This window comes from Populus nigra, chromosome 4, assembly GCF_951802175.1.
Source record: "Populus nigra chromosome 4, ddPopNigr1.1, whole genome shotgun sequence".
NCBI classification, from domain to species: Eukaryota; Viridiplantae; Streptophyta; class Magnoliopsida; order Malpighiales; family Salicaceae; genus Populus; species Populus nigra.
In genome coordinates, this window is record NC_084855.1 from 5,766,765 (window position 1) to 5,781,718 (window position 14,954).

The following is a 14,954-nucleotide window of genomic DNA, read 5'->3' on the forward strand; positions in this document are numbered from 1 at the left end:
GAACAGTGTTCAGTATCTACGTCACACGATTTACATTCAACTTTTTGACTCAACTATTTCCTGATTTTAAAAGTGTTTTTTTTAATATATTAAAATAATGTTTTTTATTTTTTACAATTTATTTTTAAATATATATATCAAGAATAATTTAAAATAAAAGGAAATAAAAAATTTGCAAGAAGTCCCCTTAATTGTTTGATTAAACGCCAGTGTACTTTCTATCCCTGTGTAGTTTTTTCTATATACTTGGTCCACTCTCCTTTAATCTTGTCTGCCTGCTACTTGCTCCACTTCTCTCCTCTCTTGGCTTCTCCTCTCGTTCCCTGTTTTCCATAAACACCTGGCTGTCTTGGTAACCGTGGAATCAGATTCAATAGAAATGGACGAGCGACAACCAGTGCCATCACTTGAAGAACCAAAAAGGGACGAGTCGGTGGCAGCAGAAACACCAAGTTTTCTTCCAAGAACAGGGCCCAACAGTTTCCTCAGTAAGCATAGAATGGCAGCTGCAATCACCCAACTTCAGAGTCAAATCAGTTCCATACAGGTTAGCTTTCATGTATTCTGCAGTTCGAGTACAAGCAGCAACAAATTATACTCCGAGTATTATGCAATAACTAAATTTGCAGGAGGAGCTGGACCAACTTGATACATTCGGTGAATCATCGATTGTTTGCAAAGAGTAAGCAACAGCTAGAGAAAAATAAATATGTCCCATCTCAAGCCCTTGCTCATTCTTGAATTTTTTTCAATTCATTTTTTATTACTTGCTCTGCAGACTCCTATCAGGTGTTGAATCAATTCCTGACCCGCTACTTCCGTCGTAAGAACATATATATTTTGTCATTAGTATTGTCACTGCCTCCGTGTATTATCATCATCAATGTTCATTTGCTGGTGTGATGATAGTTGATTATTTACTTATTTATTACAGGACTCAGGGTCCGGTAAACGCTAGCTGGGATCGGTGGTTCAAAGGAAACCAGAACTCGCGAAGACGGTGGATCTAAATAGTTTTCTATCCATCACGAGTGTTAATTACTACGCCCATCATTTCTAATGTGTACTAAATAATGATGTTTAATGCATAAAAGTTTAACAACGTGAAACTTTCTATTTTATTTTGAAGAAAATGGATAGCAATTTTACCCAAAAAGATGAAAGCTGTGGCTGTGCAATGCAGTAGAGACGGCAGGCACATTTATTGATCTTCAAATCAATAAATAAAGAATACAGCAGGTCAACCTCCCTCCCTGCAAAATGCATTTAGTATATCCGAGCAGAGCAAATTAGTGGCCCATTCATCATCATCCCCAATTTTTTGGATTATAAATCTTTTGGGACTAGTCTAGTTCGCTCATTTATCCCATTTTTATGTGGTCTATCGCGGGGGCTTATTCTATGGTCTCTTGAATTTTTTTAGCTGTAGCTATGAAATAGTAACGTCAAGACATGTTTTGTAGAAGATTTTCACTTCAATAATCACTGTGCTCCAAACAAGCCATCTCAAGCCAAATCGAGTTTGAACGGTTTCTGGTTCATCAAGCATCTCAAAAGTCCAAACCCAAAAAGTAAACACTATCACAATCTGGCTCCAGGATCGGGCGGCAAAGAAGAACAATCAACAGAAAACAATAAACAAGTAAAATAGGCTGACACGATCCTAGACATTGAAGAATTTGTTGGTTCCTCAACCTACCGCCTGAAAACATCCACCGGATTGCAATTCGTAGCACATCTCACCAGGACAAACCCAAGATTGCAGAAAATTGGTACATGTTACCTAGAGGTCCAGGTGCTCAATGATGCTGCGTGCACAGTTGGGTTGTCGTAGGTTCACATGCCATATAGCATTCAGTCCATCAAATGTATGGCCTAATGCCCCAACATTCGATGAGCAAGCATGACAGCATGAACACCAGCCTTTTCACAAGTTTTGACAGACTGTTTGCAATCTGATGCAATAAAGGGATGCTGTTTTCCCATTTAGACCAAAGAACAATGGCTGGGAAAGATCATCCGTAACATGACTGAAATCCAGCATTCATGGGACAAAGCTTTCAAGACATTTTGCACAGCAGATCTAAAACAAAAGTTACATCTACTTTCCAAGTGTCAGCCAACGGTGCTGTGTTGTTTAATTCATCTCTAACTACAAAAAGATACAGCATGTTTCGTTGGATCTACAATTGCCAAAATCCACCAAGTTCAGCCAGTCTGCAAGAGGGAAATGATAAAAAATTCACTATGTTCATTTCCTTCACAGACATCAGCCAACGGTACCAAAAAGGGCCAGTTCATCTCTTGGTATAAATGTTACAAAGCGCTTGGAGAGTTCTAAAATTATGTATTGAACCAGTCCTTCAACGTCAAAATGCTGGGAGCCAAAATCAACCAAGGCCAGCCACCAGTTCTGACCAAAAAATGTAAAATATAAAGATGCCAGAATTCAGAAGCCAGGGTTATAGGAATAATATTCAGTAGAGGCACATGCACACGTTTGAAATGATGCCTTACCTCCACTATGCAAGTCAAACATTCAGGTCTTCCTTCCAGAATATTGATCCTAAAGAATTTAACGTGTCGTGGAGACAACTATCAAAGCATGCATCTTAAACAACTGGGGATGCAGTAGTTGTAGTCAAAAGTGTTCCCCGAAACCCTTTCTCGGGATCTTGTGCAATTGCTTTCTGGTCAGCAATCTCATCTGTGAACATATCAACAAATATTTAAACATAATACTATCCCATCTAAAACACTGGACAATCATGTTATATCATAATCATATTGATAATCTGAAGCACAAAACCTGTTAATAAAGACCACATAATCAGTCAACCATTTTGAACTTCAGGCTGTTATTGTCATTTCCATTGTTATATGATATTACTGCTTAAGCATACAAGTTGTGTTAGGAAATAAGCTTTCCTTAAATAAGAGGAGACTATCATTCAAATAAAATAACCATTGATTTTAAGGTAGTTATAGTATAGCGACTCAAATTACCAGCAATATCTCTATGCTCGTGGATTTCAGAATCTTGCACCCATAGCTTGTCACCAGGAAATATACTCAAGTCTGCAAGCGTAGCACTTTCCTGATCAATAATCACCGAACCTTTGTGAAGTATCTGGTTCTCCTTAACCACCTGCAGTATTTCCTAGGTTAACTGATGCACATAAGCACAGACACTATATCTACGTTTCTACAGCTATGACATTACAGAGGTTAATCAAGTGAAGATAAAAAGATTAATGTTGGAGAGCCGAAGGATACAACATATCTGTCTAAGACAACCACTGGTTGCAGATCAGAAACCAAATACTAGATATCCTTTTCATCTAGACATCACAATATGTGAAGACGTGCAAAATTATTTAGGTATCACAATTATCCAGATTTTTTGGATGGCATGTGTGTCATTTCATGCAACCTATAGACTAATTTCAACCAATATCTGACTTTTAATATTTCAAAATTTATCCAATGCCAAAGCTTCTCTTTTGAGTAAGAAAACTTCATTTGTCAGTTTTAGAAAGAATATAACTTTCCTAAAACACATTTATGAATTCCATGGAAGAAACATTAGTTCAAATTACAAAAACATTCCAAACCTTACTGCTTAAAATCTTTGATGCATGTACGACTGAACATGGCATCCAATATATCTTTGATGATCAAGTTCTAAATATTTATCAAGTTATCTGATCACTGTAGCATACCCCAAGCGATTCCCATATCATCATTTTTAACCGGTATAATGATGTGGAACCAGAAACTTTTAGATTTACTGAAGTCCCATAGCTGGTCTTTCGAGATCGCTTTGAGGCCCGCCGATCTGTCTCAGAAGTGGCTGAAGAAGCTTCTAAAATCGATCTTGGAGCTTCCTTACCACGCACAAGAGATACACTTATGTCCTCATTGAAGTAATTCAGCTTCTTTGCCAACTCATGACTTTTTCGTTCACCAATGCAATCCTCACAAATCTAGCAGAATCATCAATGCCATATCAGCATTAGAGACAAGGGAAGTCAAATCCCAGTGGCCATTTCCCCTCCTGATAAGAGGGAGGTCTTGGGTCTGAAATTAGAACCAGATTATAGGGAAAAGAGTTTATGACTAGGCAGAAGCCTCCAAAAAATAAAAAAGAATTAAGGACGAAAAATTGAAGGTCTTTTACTAGCTAGCAGAGAACAGTGGTTAACACAGTTCAAAACAAAAATGAGGTAGAATTTTTATCACCTCTGGAGAGGTCCTAATTACAGGCTGTCTGATCTCAGGGCCATTACTTGCTTCATCTTGAGAACTTGGATGGTCTTTACATAGTGACACGTCTTCTCCGCATGCACCCAAATTAATTTCTGCGACATCGCTGGACTCAATTATTGCCATTATGCCTTTCTCCTTGTTGCCGCCCCACTCTTCACAGAAACTGTTCCAGTCATTCTCTGTAATGATTGTTAAAGCATCTGTCTAGAACCAAAAAACAAAGGAAGGAGGTCGGAGGAAAATATCTGAAATTAGTGCACTCAAACTAGTGATGTCATTCTATTTTGTCTTCTTCTAGGTTTTTGAGTGAGATTGAAATGAAGTAGAAAGTGGCTCATTTTCAGCACCATTTTAATCACTACAATAAGATTTGCACACACAAATGTTTCTTGCAAATACTGGCCTACATACGCGATCAATATGAGTTGTGTACTTGTAGTACTTACAGAAGAACTCTTCTGTATAAGCATGCCACGTTTGTTCATCAGGTAAGGAGGCCTTTCTAGGAGTCGGGAATGCTGAAAATAAAGGAGGGGGGACATGAGTAGAACAGCAAATAAGTCTCCTTGCAAGTTAAGTTAAAAAACAGGCTAGAAAAAGAGTAGGCTGATGTACATACTGATCCTAATTCCAAAGGTATAATTACCCTTTGTTCACTCCACAAGTTATAAAGTAACTTTAACCATATTGGCCCTTACCAAAAAAATTGTGTTTAAAAAGTGATACTCTTTCCAGTAGCCAACTTTTCATGATTTGGCTACTGGAAACTTACCTGTTCACATTTCAGTGCATCAATAACAGGATCAAGAACTTCAGGTTCCACTGATGAAGTATTCTTGCCACTTGCACTCGTGTAGTTTCTCCATTTTGTGAGCCATGAAGAAGGCATCAGGTAATATGCGCAGTTCAAAGACAGGGGAATACTCTTTCCAGTAGCCAACCTTTCATGATTTTGGCGATGTTTGAGCTTCATCTCCCTGCAGAATGGCACAATTCAAGAAGAGAGAGGGAGATTGCATAGATCTATGTTATTGATAAAATATGTGAAACCTTATAGAATCCTCGAAGCAGGCAACTTCAGAAAGTTCATCGCTGCATTCAGGACACAGTTCAGAATCTGAAGGAAAAGTTGTGCATCCCAACGGATCATCAGGTTTTGCAGCAACCGCATCCTTATACAAAAAGAGCCAAAGTTTCTCAGGAACCAGCAATCGCTTGGCACCAGTTTGCTTAGGCCTCAGTTGCCCATGTCGACACCTAATTGAAGCTGTTGGTCCTGCATCAGCTTCACTAGGAGCATCAATATTTTTTCTTCTCACCCACTGTTGCAGCCTAAAAACATGAAATGATCAGAATTACAGGACACCTTCCAGAACAACACCAGTCCAAGCAGACTAAGTCAAGTTCGAAAGAGATGAAGAAATGCAGTAGTTGTTGGCAATAAAAAGCACAAGAGATTGTTTAGTTCTTGCACAGGAGAGAGAAAAATTATTAAAATTAGGCTAGATTCTACCCAAACCCCTAAACTGTTGGTCAAAGTAGCATTAGTCCCTGAACATAAAATTATGTGCCACTGGTCCCTAAATGAATTGTTTGATTTGATTTAGTCCATTTGTTAATTCAAATTAGCAGTGACCAATTATTGAGTGGCATGTGTCATGAATTGATGTATGTATCTTTTGGAAGTGGAGCAACATTTACACGTGTCACACAATAATTGGTCAATGCTAATTTGAATTAACAAATGGACTAAATCAAATCAAACAATTTGTTCAGGGGCGGAATTTTTTTGTTCAGAGACTGATGGCATTTTGACCAATAGTTCAAGGGGGTTGGATACATGTTGGCCTTAAAACTAGCATGTTCCCGGCATCAGTTAATTTTTAAATTAAAAGAGCCTTTTGGTAAATCACGCCTAATAATCACTAATAAAAGAAGCAACAAATCAAATAGAAAATGTGAAAAGAACAAAAAGGTTCCAAGCATACCATGTCTTAGACACAAAATATGTTCCATCTGAACATTTCTTAGTAATTACATCGTTTGCAAGATCTCTCATTAATGTTCTCTGATCCCTATAGCTATCAGCAGAGACCGCAGATTGAGCACTATCAATAAGGCAAGTCATGCAGCAGTTGCTGTTGCTCAGTGCTGGCCCTCCATCATACTGCAGTTTTCAGGCATTTAACAGAAGAGCAACAAAAATGATTGCACAACCTAGTAATAAATAATGCATAGGAAAAGAAAGATGAAGCCTGAAGCAGACAAACATGAACACGGATACATTGTGCAAGTGTGTGTGTGTGTGCGGGTATAGAGACGGAGAGGAAAAATAAGTTGCTGAGCTAGTGAACTAGAAGTGCCAGGACACTTCTCCTTCATACTTAAAAATACAGTTGTATGCAATACAAAGAGAAAAAACAAATCCATCATGTATGCATGGCACACAAGTGTTGAAAACACAATTAACAAGGGAAAGAATATTAACGTGTGATGAGGAATTTTGACATAGGCAATAAAATAAGAGAGATACCTTAGAGAACAAGATTCCCCAAGTCTTGACAGACAGCCGCTTCATGGACCCAACTTTAGACACTGGGACTTCTCCATGTGAGCATTGGATAGGTTTGTTGTCTATAGCACTGCAGTACAATACAGTGGTTTGCAAAGCCTTAATGGAGTTGTTAAAATTTATATGCCGACAACACAAAAGTAAACAAACAAAACAAAATATACACAATTAAGATAATCAGAGACTGAGGTGCATATGACAAATTGGTAAAAATGAATCATAACAATCCCTGGTGAAGCCTTGTCACTACATTAGCCCCAAAGCAGCAATTATGCATGCATAATGTAGCACCACATATACACACTTACCCTGGAATGACGTTGTCCGCCCACTGGCGAAGCCAGGCTGTAGAAACCCAATAAAACGGTTCTTCAAGCGACCGGACAGGAGCTTCTGAAAGAATTGATCGCACTTCTTGCCTCCGTTCTGCTACGTGATGCACCTCTCTTTCCTTCTTCAATTTGTACTCTTCACAAACAGCAATATATACTGCATTCACATCCTTTATATCCTCAGAGAGGTGAGGTGGAAGATGAAAGCCATTGTGTAAACCCTTGTGACCTTCTAATTGAATAATGTTTGCAATATGATTTCTTTTATCATCATTCTTTCTAGTGCGCTTAAGATTATACATCAGTCTGTAAGCATCAATAGATGAAAAACTCTCTTTATGACTACCAACATTAGATTCTAAAGACTCTGGCAGAACAGCATCTACACTACTTCTGCTGGTATCAGCGGGTGTTGCTCCAGCACAAGATGGCAAAACAGTGTTGTTATGAACAACTTTAGCAGTAGAACTTGAAGAGCCTTCTCCAAATGGACGATGACCTAGATTTGAGACATGCTCGTCATCAAAAACCCACCACTGCCCTGTATTCTCATCCTTGATATGAGCAATGTAATGGCCACTATTTACAGCAGTTCCCTTGTGAATCAACACAGCTGACAGGTCATATATCCATTCCAGCTGAGAAGGTTCGGACAGTCTCAGCCCCATGTCCAATTCTCCAGGGAAACCAAATGCAGATGTGATTTTCTTCCTTGTAGTAGTCTACTGACAAAAATCAATACACAAAGTGCTTAAGAACATGATTGCCTGTGCCCGGAGCTATTCTTTTCTTGTAATTGATTCTAGAAACCTCAAACAATGAAGTGTGAAAAGAACCAAGAATCTTTAGCAGCAAGAGCAAAAATTTAAAGCACGAAGCTACCCTCGTGCCAAAAACAAAGACCATGAAACCACACAAAACACAGCGTCATTTATGACAAAAGGAGCTACAGGTGCCATTCAGCTACTTAAAAATTTGATATCACTGCAAGTTTTAGGATAGTCACCATTTACATGCCTGTGATCAAACTCCTATTTCACATGATTGTCAGAAAATCCATTTGTAACAATTTCCTCTGGATCCACCATGAGCCATGCATTAGCCTTTTGTCCGTCAAGAAACCCATATATTATTTCAATAAAGCTACTTCAAATCACATATGCAATTAATAAACTTCAACTTCATCATAAGAACGGAGAATAAGCTATCATTTGTCAATTGCAGTGCATCATTTAAGAAAGGCTACTGCCCAGTAATGGTACCACCAAGGTGAAAATAAAAGCATGTATTAACTGAAATTCAGAGATGGGAAGAGAGATAAATGCGCTTATTTGTTATAAAATTTCACAAGTAACGGTAACAGAAATTTAGCTCTTGAAAGCACATCACAGAGTACCTTCGGAAGGAACTCATAACGCTTAAGCTGAAAATTAAGAACATCAGGAAGTGTTCGTAGCCTGATGCGGTGAGTGGCATCTACGGTGCTTTTACACAATTCACAATTGTATTGATTCTCTCCATGAAGCTGTTCCACACTAAGGTACTGATCCAAACTCTCATCTAAGCTTTTCAAGCCTTTGACATTCAACTCCAGCTCGTAGAAGTCTTCGGTTTTGGAAGATGCATCAGAATCTCTTCCACAATTTGAGCACCTGCATACAGAACAAAAAGCAAAAAAAGAAACAGTAACATTCTACATCAATGACTATTTGGCATGGTGGACACTTAAGGTGCTATAACTCAGAAATGACCACTCAAACGTAAAGGTCAATCAAAAAAGAGCATATGCAACTGACATGAACATAGAAGGATAATCATCATAGCACCAGATGAACAAAAAAAGAAATCCAATAACAAATGAAAACACAATCAAGATTGGTTCTTGTCTTACGTTGTTACTTGAGACACACTTCCTCGAAAAAGATCTTGAACAACTGTTTTCACCTTAGAAATTTTAGAGTGGTTCAGACAGCGTTCAAGCAGTGAAAGAAGCAAGGTCAGGAACTCATGGCCATCCTGCTGAACTGCATTATCTAACTCCAAGGTCATTATAAATGGAGCTGGATCAATAACAGCCATTTTACTAGCACGCAACTGTGCAAAAAGCCGGGCAAACTGATTTAGCACAGGCTGTTCATTTAACAAATCTGGTTCAACAGAGAAAACAATTTCTCGGAATGAGGCATTCATGTACAGACACTGGAGTACACTGTTGGCATAGCATGTTGCTCCCAGATTTGTTAGACCAGCAGGAGTTTCATCCGTATTACGAAGATCTTTGACTGGGTCTGATCCAAGTGCTTGAAGAATATCAGGCATTTTCTGCCATAAGCCAGATTTACGACTTCCACTGGGTGGTGGAATCAAACCACAAAAGCAGTTGGGGTTGTCCTTGGTATTCACACGACAGCCTTGACAAACTGGCTTCCATATCATGTACAGCTGATTTACATCACCATCAGTTACTCGACCACTTGCATGAATTTTCCTGTGCAAATAAGCAATAAAAATAAAAAAAACAAAACAACACACGAAACAGACTATCTCCAAAGAAAACAATAAAACTTAGTACCTTAATATTTCAGAGGTGATATTAACATTGTCGCCCTGTCTATTCCTTTTATTTTTACCACGCGTCGCTGGTGGAGACATTTTATCATCAGCGTACTCTGCAAATGGGCAACAATTTCACTGATTGAAATCAAAATCAATTGTTTCACAAGTAAAATAAAACTCATCTAATATCAAGTACATAGTAGTTAAAATAAATAAGAGCATATAATATATCAGAAAAGAAACTGAAAATACAGTTTTCACCTCCAAAAAAATTGTTCTTTTCGAAGAATATCATGTGCAAGCATATAGCATTGACAGCAAAACCATAGTTAAACGCATTGTATATATATGACTCGTAAATTCAACACACAATTCCCACTAGCAAGCAAAAGGCATCAGTAAGAACAACGCATCAGTCCTATTTCTAACCTATTTTTGGAAGATAATATATTTTCTTGAGATAAACTACAGCTCTCGCTAAAAATGGGACACGAGAGTAGAGATGGAGCTAGAAGAAAATTGATTTTTCCATTAAAGAAACAACATGTTAAGAACGAGTAAGAAATTTCAAGAAACAATTACTGCAAGAACGTAAAAAAAGAAAGAAAGAAGATAGTTAATGCGAGGGAGAGGTAAAAAAACCTAGAAAAATTATCTTAGTACGAGCAATATCTCATCAACTAAACATCAAGAAAAAAACTCAAGAACGTGGGATTGCTACGAGGATTAATAATTATGAAAGATAAACAGAAATTAGGACGTCAAGAACGATAATTAGTACTCGTTGTTAGAGAAAATGAAAAAAAAAAATCAGAGTGAAATGAACAGTGTAGCCTGTACCTGAAACCCGAAAAGAGAAGCTGGTGCGGATGGAAAGAGAGACAAACACCGACTTTTCAATTACTTAACACAACGACGACGACTTCCGATTTATTTTTTATTTGAAGGTAATGAATTAGATTGGTGGATGACACGTTGTACACTCTTTTTTTTTGTTTTCATTTATACAAGTATTTTTTACCCTTTTTTACCGTATGTTCTGTTAAAGTTCTACTCTTATGTTTAATGTTATTAAATCACGTGATACGTGTCAGAATTTATGAATTGATTAATAATGTTCATAAACCAAAGATAAATAAAAACACGTATATAAAATGATAAAAAAAAGTAAGATAATTTGAGTTTTAAAACCAAAACCAATGAAAAATTATATTTCTAGACTGAAAATTCAATTACAACTATTCTTAAAAATGTTTTAACTGAAAATGAGGTAAAAGGGTAGAGTGCATAAAAAAATGGTATAGTAAAAATAATATCACATTATTCCTTCCTCGTATAATCTTATTTATTTTAATATCTTCATTATTTGTTTTTATTTATTTATTATAAAGTTATTCTTCATGAACCACATTATAAATTTAACTGACTAATCCTACTAAATTCAAGTTATTTGGGATTATTATAATTTTGTGACCTAACACGTAAATTAACAAGTTAATCAGAGTTAATTTAGATTAATTCAATATATTTTTATCTTATTATTTTGAACCGAACATGTCACGTGAAGTAATTCTCCACATTGTCTAATTCTTTTCTATTAAAAAAATATTAGCAATAACTATTTCTTTTTACTTTTAAAAAAATTAACCTGACCTGCAGCATTGCAGCATAGTATGGATCAAAGATCTAATTGCTTCTAATTTATTGAGAAATCACATAATTTAAAGAAAAATTACTATATTGAAAAAAATTAAAGAGAAATAGATGGTAATTTCAAAATTTTTTCAAAAAGTTTAGTTTGGTCCTTATACTTCTCAAATTCTAATTTTTCAACCCCTTTAGTTTTGGAAACTTTATTTATAATCCAAAACTTTGTTTTATTTATTTTACACTCTTTGGTTTTATAAATGATAGGAAAAATCACTAGATTTTAGTTGAAGAGAAAAAAATTCTTAGTTAACTCCACTTATAATCATGAAAAATATTGATTTTACTGTTGATAAATTTTATTAAATGAGAAAATTTTCATTCGGGTGTTTTTTATCTTTCACTTCTTTGAAATGAGAGGTTTTTTTTTAAAAGAAAAAGTTTTTCAATTCAAGTTGATTTTAGAGTTTTTTTTACTAGTGTCTAGGTTATTCGAGTTCATGACTGAGCTTATCAATGTCTGTAAGATGTGTTTTCAATATGTTTCGGGTGAAAATAAGTTTGGAAATGAATTTTCAATAATTTTTTGGTCATCAAGTTCTACACCAACAAACAACACGTCGTTTGCGTTGTTTTTAAAAAAAAACATTAAAGAGTGGACAATGCCTTATCTACCTTTTAATGTATAAAAACAAGAGGGTCAGGCCTCTTTCGAATGGGCCAAGTGAGCAAGCTGCATGCAAATGGCTTCTCTCTTTTTTTTCCTGCATTTTAAACTTTAGTTCATTCAAATAGGTTAATTAAAAAATAAAATTTAAAACTTTTTATTAGGTACTGTTGTAATTTTAATTTTTGTATGAAATCATAGCTTTTTTTTATGATAATAGCTATTGCTCTTTTTGTACACCTCTTCATGGTTTTTCTTTAAAGATTTTATTTGATCCCTTTATTTTTTTGTTTATTGTTTGATAAACATCATTTAATATTTTTTTCAAAATTTTGTAATATTATTTCTTATAATATTAGCAGTCACTTTTTTTTTATAACCCTCCATAAAGGTTTTGACTTGCAATAAAAAAAAATTCTCGCAATAATTTTTTATTTATTTTTGCTGCTGTAAAAAATACATTCCTAACGGCTACCCTTTTTTTCACTTGGAAAAAACTGGCAGCTGCGCATAGCTTTTTGTTCAAAAAACACGAGTTCTCCCGCATTGCTCTGGCCTGCTAGATTCATTTTAATGTGATGTCGATTTTGTTTGCGAATGGTTGATTACTCAACACTTACTATCTCTGTCATGACCTGTCCATGAATACGCGAAGGTTTATCATAATCTTGTTTGATATTATAATTGTTTTTTAAAAGTTTTTTTAAAATATTAAAATAATATATATATATATATATATATATTTAAAAAAATTAAAAAATTAAAACGATACGAAAATTTAAAATAAATATAAAATAAAATAAAATTTAATATTTTGAAAAAAAAAAAAAACAAACAGCTCTATGTCGAAAAAAGACAAGTCGGAGGGCCGGGGTGCCCCGCGCTACGAGGAGAAAACCTTCTATTTGAGTGGGCCAAGCTTTCTATTTAACTTATCTGAATGGCCAGCTTTTGTTTTGGGCTTTTTTAGGCTCTCTAAATCTTTTGTTCAGTATTTAAATCAATGCCCATGAAAAGATTATTGGGCCACATGCCCGAACACTGCAGCTCATTCTTTCACGTTCAATAACGACAAATTAATAATGTCATGTATTTTCAAAAAAAAATAAAAAATAATGGTTAGGTCAGTTAGGAAAGTCAAGAGTTATTATTATCAATTAAGCAAAGGTTAAGTTTATCATGATCAACTTAACAAGGTTATAATTTAAATTATATATGTAAACAAACTCGAGTTGGTAGAGTTCATAACTTAAATTATAAGCTTGGTAAGTTTATCATGATAAATTTAGCATTTGCTTAATTGATAAAATCACGAAGATGTAATTCTTACATATAAAATATAAAATGAATTTATCTTCATATTAAATAATAAAATTCAGCAATGAAAATTAAAAGAAAAAAATTTCAAAGAAACCCAAAAAGCCAATAAAAAAATCACCATTTAGGTTGTCAATAATCATAAAAATTAAAACTTGAGCTCACAAACTCTTCAATATTGTCATTAAATTCAATATAATAGTTAAAATTTTAAAAATATTAACTACTTGCTTAATCTAAATTTTAAATTAAATTGTGTGAGAATTATCATGACTCTTACTCCATGGAAGGTCTGAATAATAATAATAAAAAGAAACATGTCATGTTTACTCTAGTCAACTTACAAAACTCACAATCTAAGTTACGAACTTAACTAGATTGAATTATTTATTTATATTTCATGATAAAAAATAATAAAAATAATTCATAATAATGACAAAATTAGCTAAAATCCAACATTAAAAGGATGAGATTGAATAAAAAATAAAAAATAAAAAAAGAGCCAAAAAAACCTGCAACCTAATTTATAAACTTATTATGGGTTAAATTAATTGATTTTATTTTATAACATGATAAAAAATACAAAAATTCATAATTAATCAAATATTAAATAATAAAATAAATTAAAAATTTAATATTAAATAATAAAATTAGAAAAACCAAAACCAAAAGATTCAGAGAAAAAAGAGGCAAATAAAACAAACCTAAAGGACAATTAAAAGAAACCAAAAAACCAATCCTTGCAAAAGTTACACCGATCCTGTTCAAATAGCTCGAACGCGCGGGCATATGATCTGGATATTTTTTTTTATTAGAGGGCAAATGATCTATTGTTCGCCTTATTTTTTCGTAAAAATAGATGAATGACCCGTCGTTTGTTGTTTTAGAAGAGAATTAAGCACTGCAAACTGCAAAGTCTAAAACCTGCAACCTTGACATCACCTTACACGCGCGAACCAACTCAACTGAGGCACAAAGTTGTCAACCAAGTAATTTAAAAATTATAAACCATTATAAGGTTTAGTGATAAAAAATTTAAAATAAAAAGATTTGTTTTTCTTTTAATTTCAGATTTGAATCATGTGGTTATAAATATAATAATCACTATAAATTTATATAATCATTAATTTTAAAACCCGTAAAATTAATCGAGATACGTGTAAATTTACTCAAATACACACGTTAATAAAAAACAATTATATAAACCATGTCAATTATTCATATAACTTTAATATTTTTAATTTTTAGTATGATATAATGAAATTCAAGTCTTATCGCTCATGTTCATGAATAATTAAATATCTTTTTTTGTTTTCGTCATAACTACTGTCAATTGGTTATTTTACTATTATATAAAAAAAAAAAATGGATATTTTTATGGATTGGTTTTTTTAAATCATTTATATCCATATCAATATCTAAATTTAAAACTACTATTTATATTATTTTCATTATCCAACAAGTATTAATATAGCCGAATCTGACTAGATTTTAGATATTTATTTCGAATTCATTAGTCTTATTTTTCTATTAATCATATCATAAAATAAAACATATTCCTTTCTTTTTCTACAAATATAAGTTCTATAATAAA

General features: G+C 34.2%; 2 protein-coding genes across 5 annotated transcripts; one reads left to right on the forward strand and one right to left on the reverse strand.

Annotated features, from left to right (window-relative positions):
* The first annotated feature begins 232 nt into the window (after positions 1-232).
* Positions 233-1,109, forward strand: LOC133692523 (guanine nucleotide-binding protein subunit gamma 2-like). The gene is made up of 4 exons (XM_062113540.1): positions 233-547; positions 630-682; positions 779-823; positions 935-1,109. The coding sequence occupies exons 1-4, from the start codon at positions 380-382 to the stop codon at positions 1,008-1,010; spliced, it is 342 nt and encodes a 113-aa protein (XP_061969524.1). The 5' UTR covers positions 233-379; the 3' UTR covers positions 1,011-1,109.
* A 975-nt stretch (positions 1,110-2,084) lies between these two features.
* On the reverse strand, positions 2,085-10,699 carry LOC133692521 (ubiquitin carboxyl-terminal hydrolase 26-like). Of its 4 annotated transcripts, XM_062113536.1 has the most exons (15): positions 10,570-10,699; positions 9,746-9,842; positions 9,065-9,661; positions 8,570-8,825; positions 7,150-7,895; positions 6,803-6,911; positions 6,258-6,436; positions 5,320-5,601; positions 5,042-5,246; positions 4,716-4,787; positions 4,243-4,473; positions 3,723-3,986; positions 3,007-3,148; positions 2,518-2,707; positions 2,085-2,413 (listed from the first exon to the last, which is right to left on the reverse strand). In XM_062113536.1, the coding sequence occupies exons 2-14, from the start codon at positions 9,823-9,825 to the stop codon at positions 2,613-2,615; spliced, it is 3,258 nt and encodes a 1,085-aa protein (XP_061969520.1). In that variant the 5' UTR covers positions 9,826-9,842; positions 10,570-10,699; the 3' UTR covers positions 2,085-2,413; positions 2,518-2,612. The 4 variants fall into 4 exon arrangements, with proteins under 4 accessions (XP_061969520.1, XP_061969522.1, XP_061969521.1 ...); XM_062113538.1 differs by lacking the exons at positions 2,085-2,413; positions 2,518-2,707 and having other exon boundaries at positions 3,009-3,148; positions 3,620-3,986; XM_062113537.1 differs by lacking the exons at positions 2,085-2,413; positions 2,518-2,707 and having other exon boundaries at positions 3,010-3,148; positions 3,615-3,986.
* Between the last annotated feature and the right edge of the window lie 4,255 nt (positions 10,700-14,954).

Coding starts and splice junctions, on each gene's coding strand:
- LOC133692523 (XM_062113540.1), top strand. CDS start 380: ATGGACGAGCGACAACCAGTGCCATCACTTGAAGAACCAAAAAGGGAC. Junction 548..629: donor GTCAAATCAGTTCCATACAG/GTTAGCTTTCAT, acceptor CTAAATTTGCAG/GAGGAGCTGGACCAACTTGA. Junction 683..778: donor TCATCGATTGTTTGCAAAGA/GTAAGCAACAGC, acceptor CTTGCTCTGCAG/ACTCCTATCAGGTGTTGAAT.
- LOC133692521 (XM_062113536.1), bottom strand. CDS start 9,825: ATGTCTCCACCAGCGACGCGTGGTAAAAATAAAAGGAATAGACAGGGC. Junction 4,788..5,041: donor ATGCACTGAAATGTGAACAG/GTAAGTTTCCAG, acceptor CTTTATTTTCAG/CATTCCCGACTCCTAGAAAG. Junction 4,474..4,715: donor TTATACAGAAGAGTTCTTCT/GTAAGTACTACA, acceptor TTTTGGTTCTAG/ACAGATGCTTTAACAATCAT.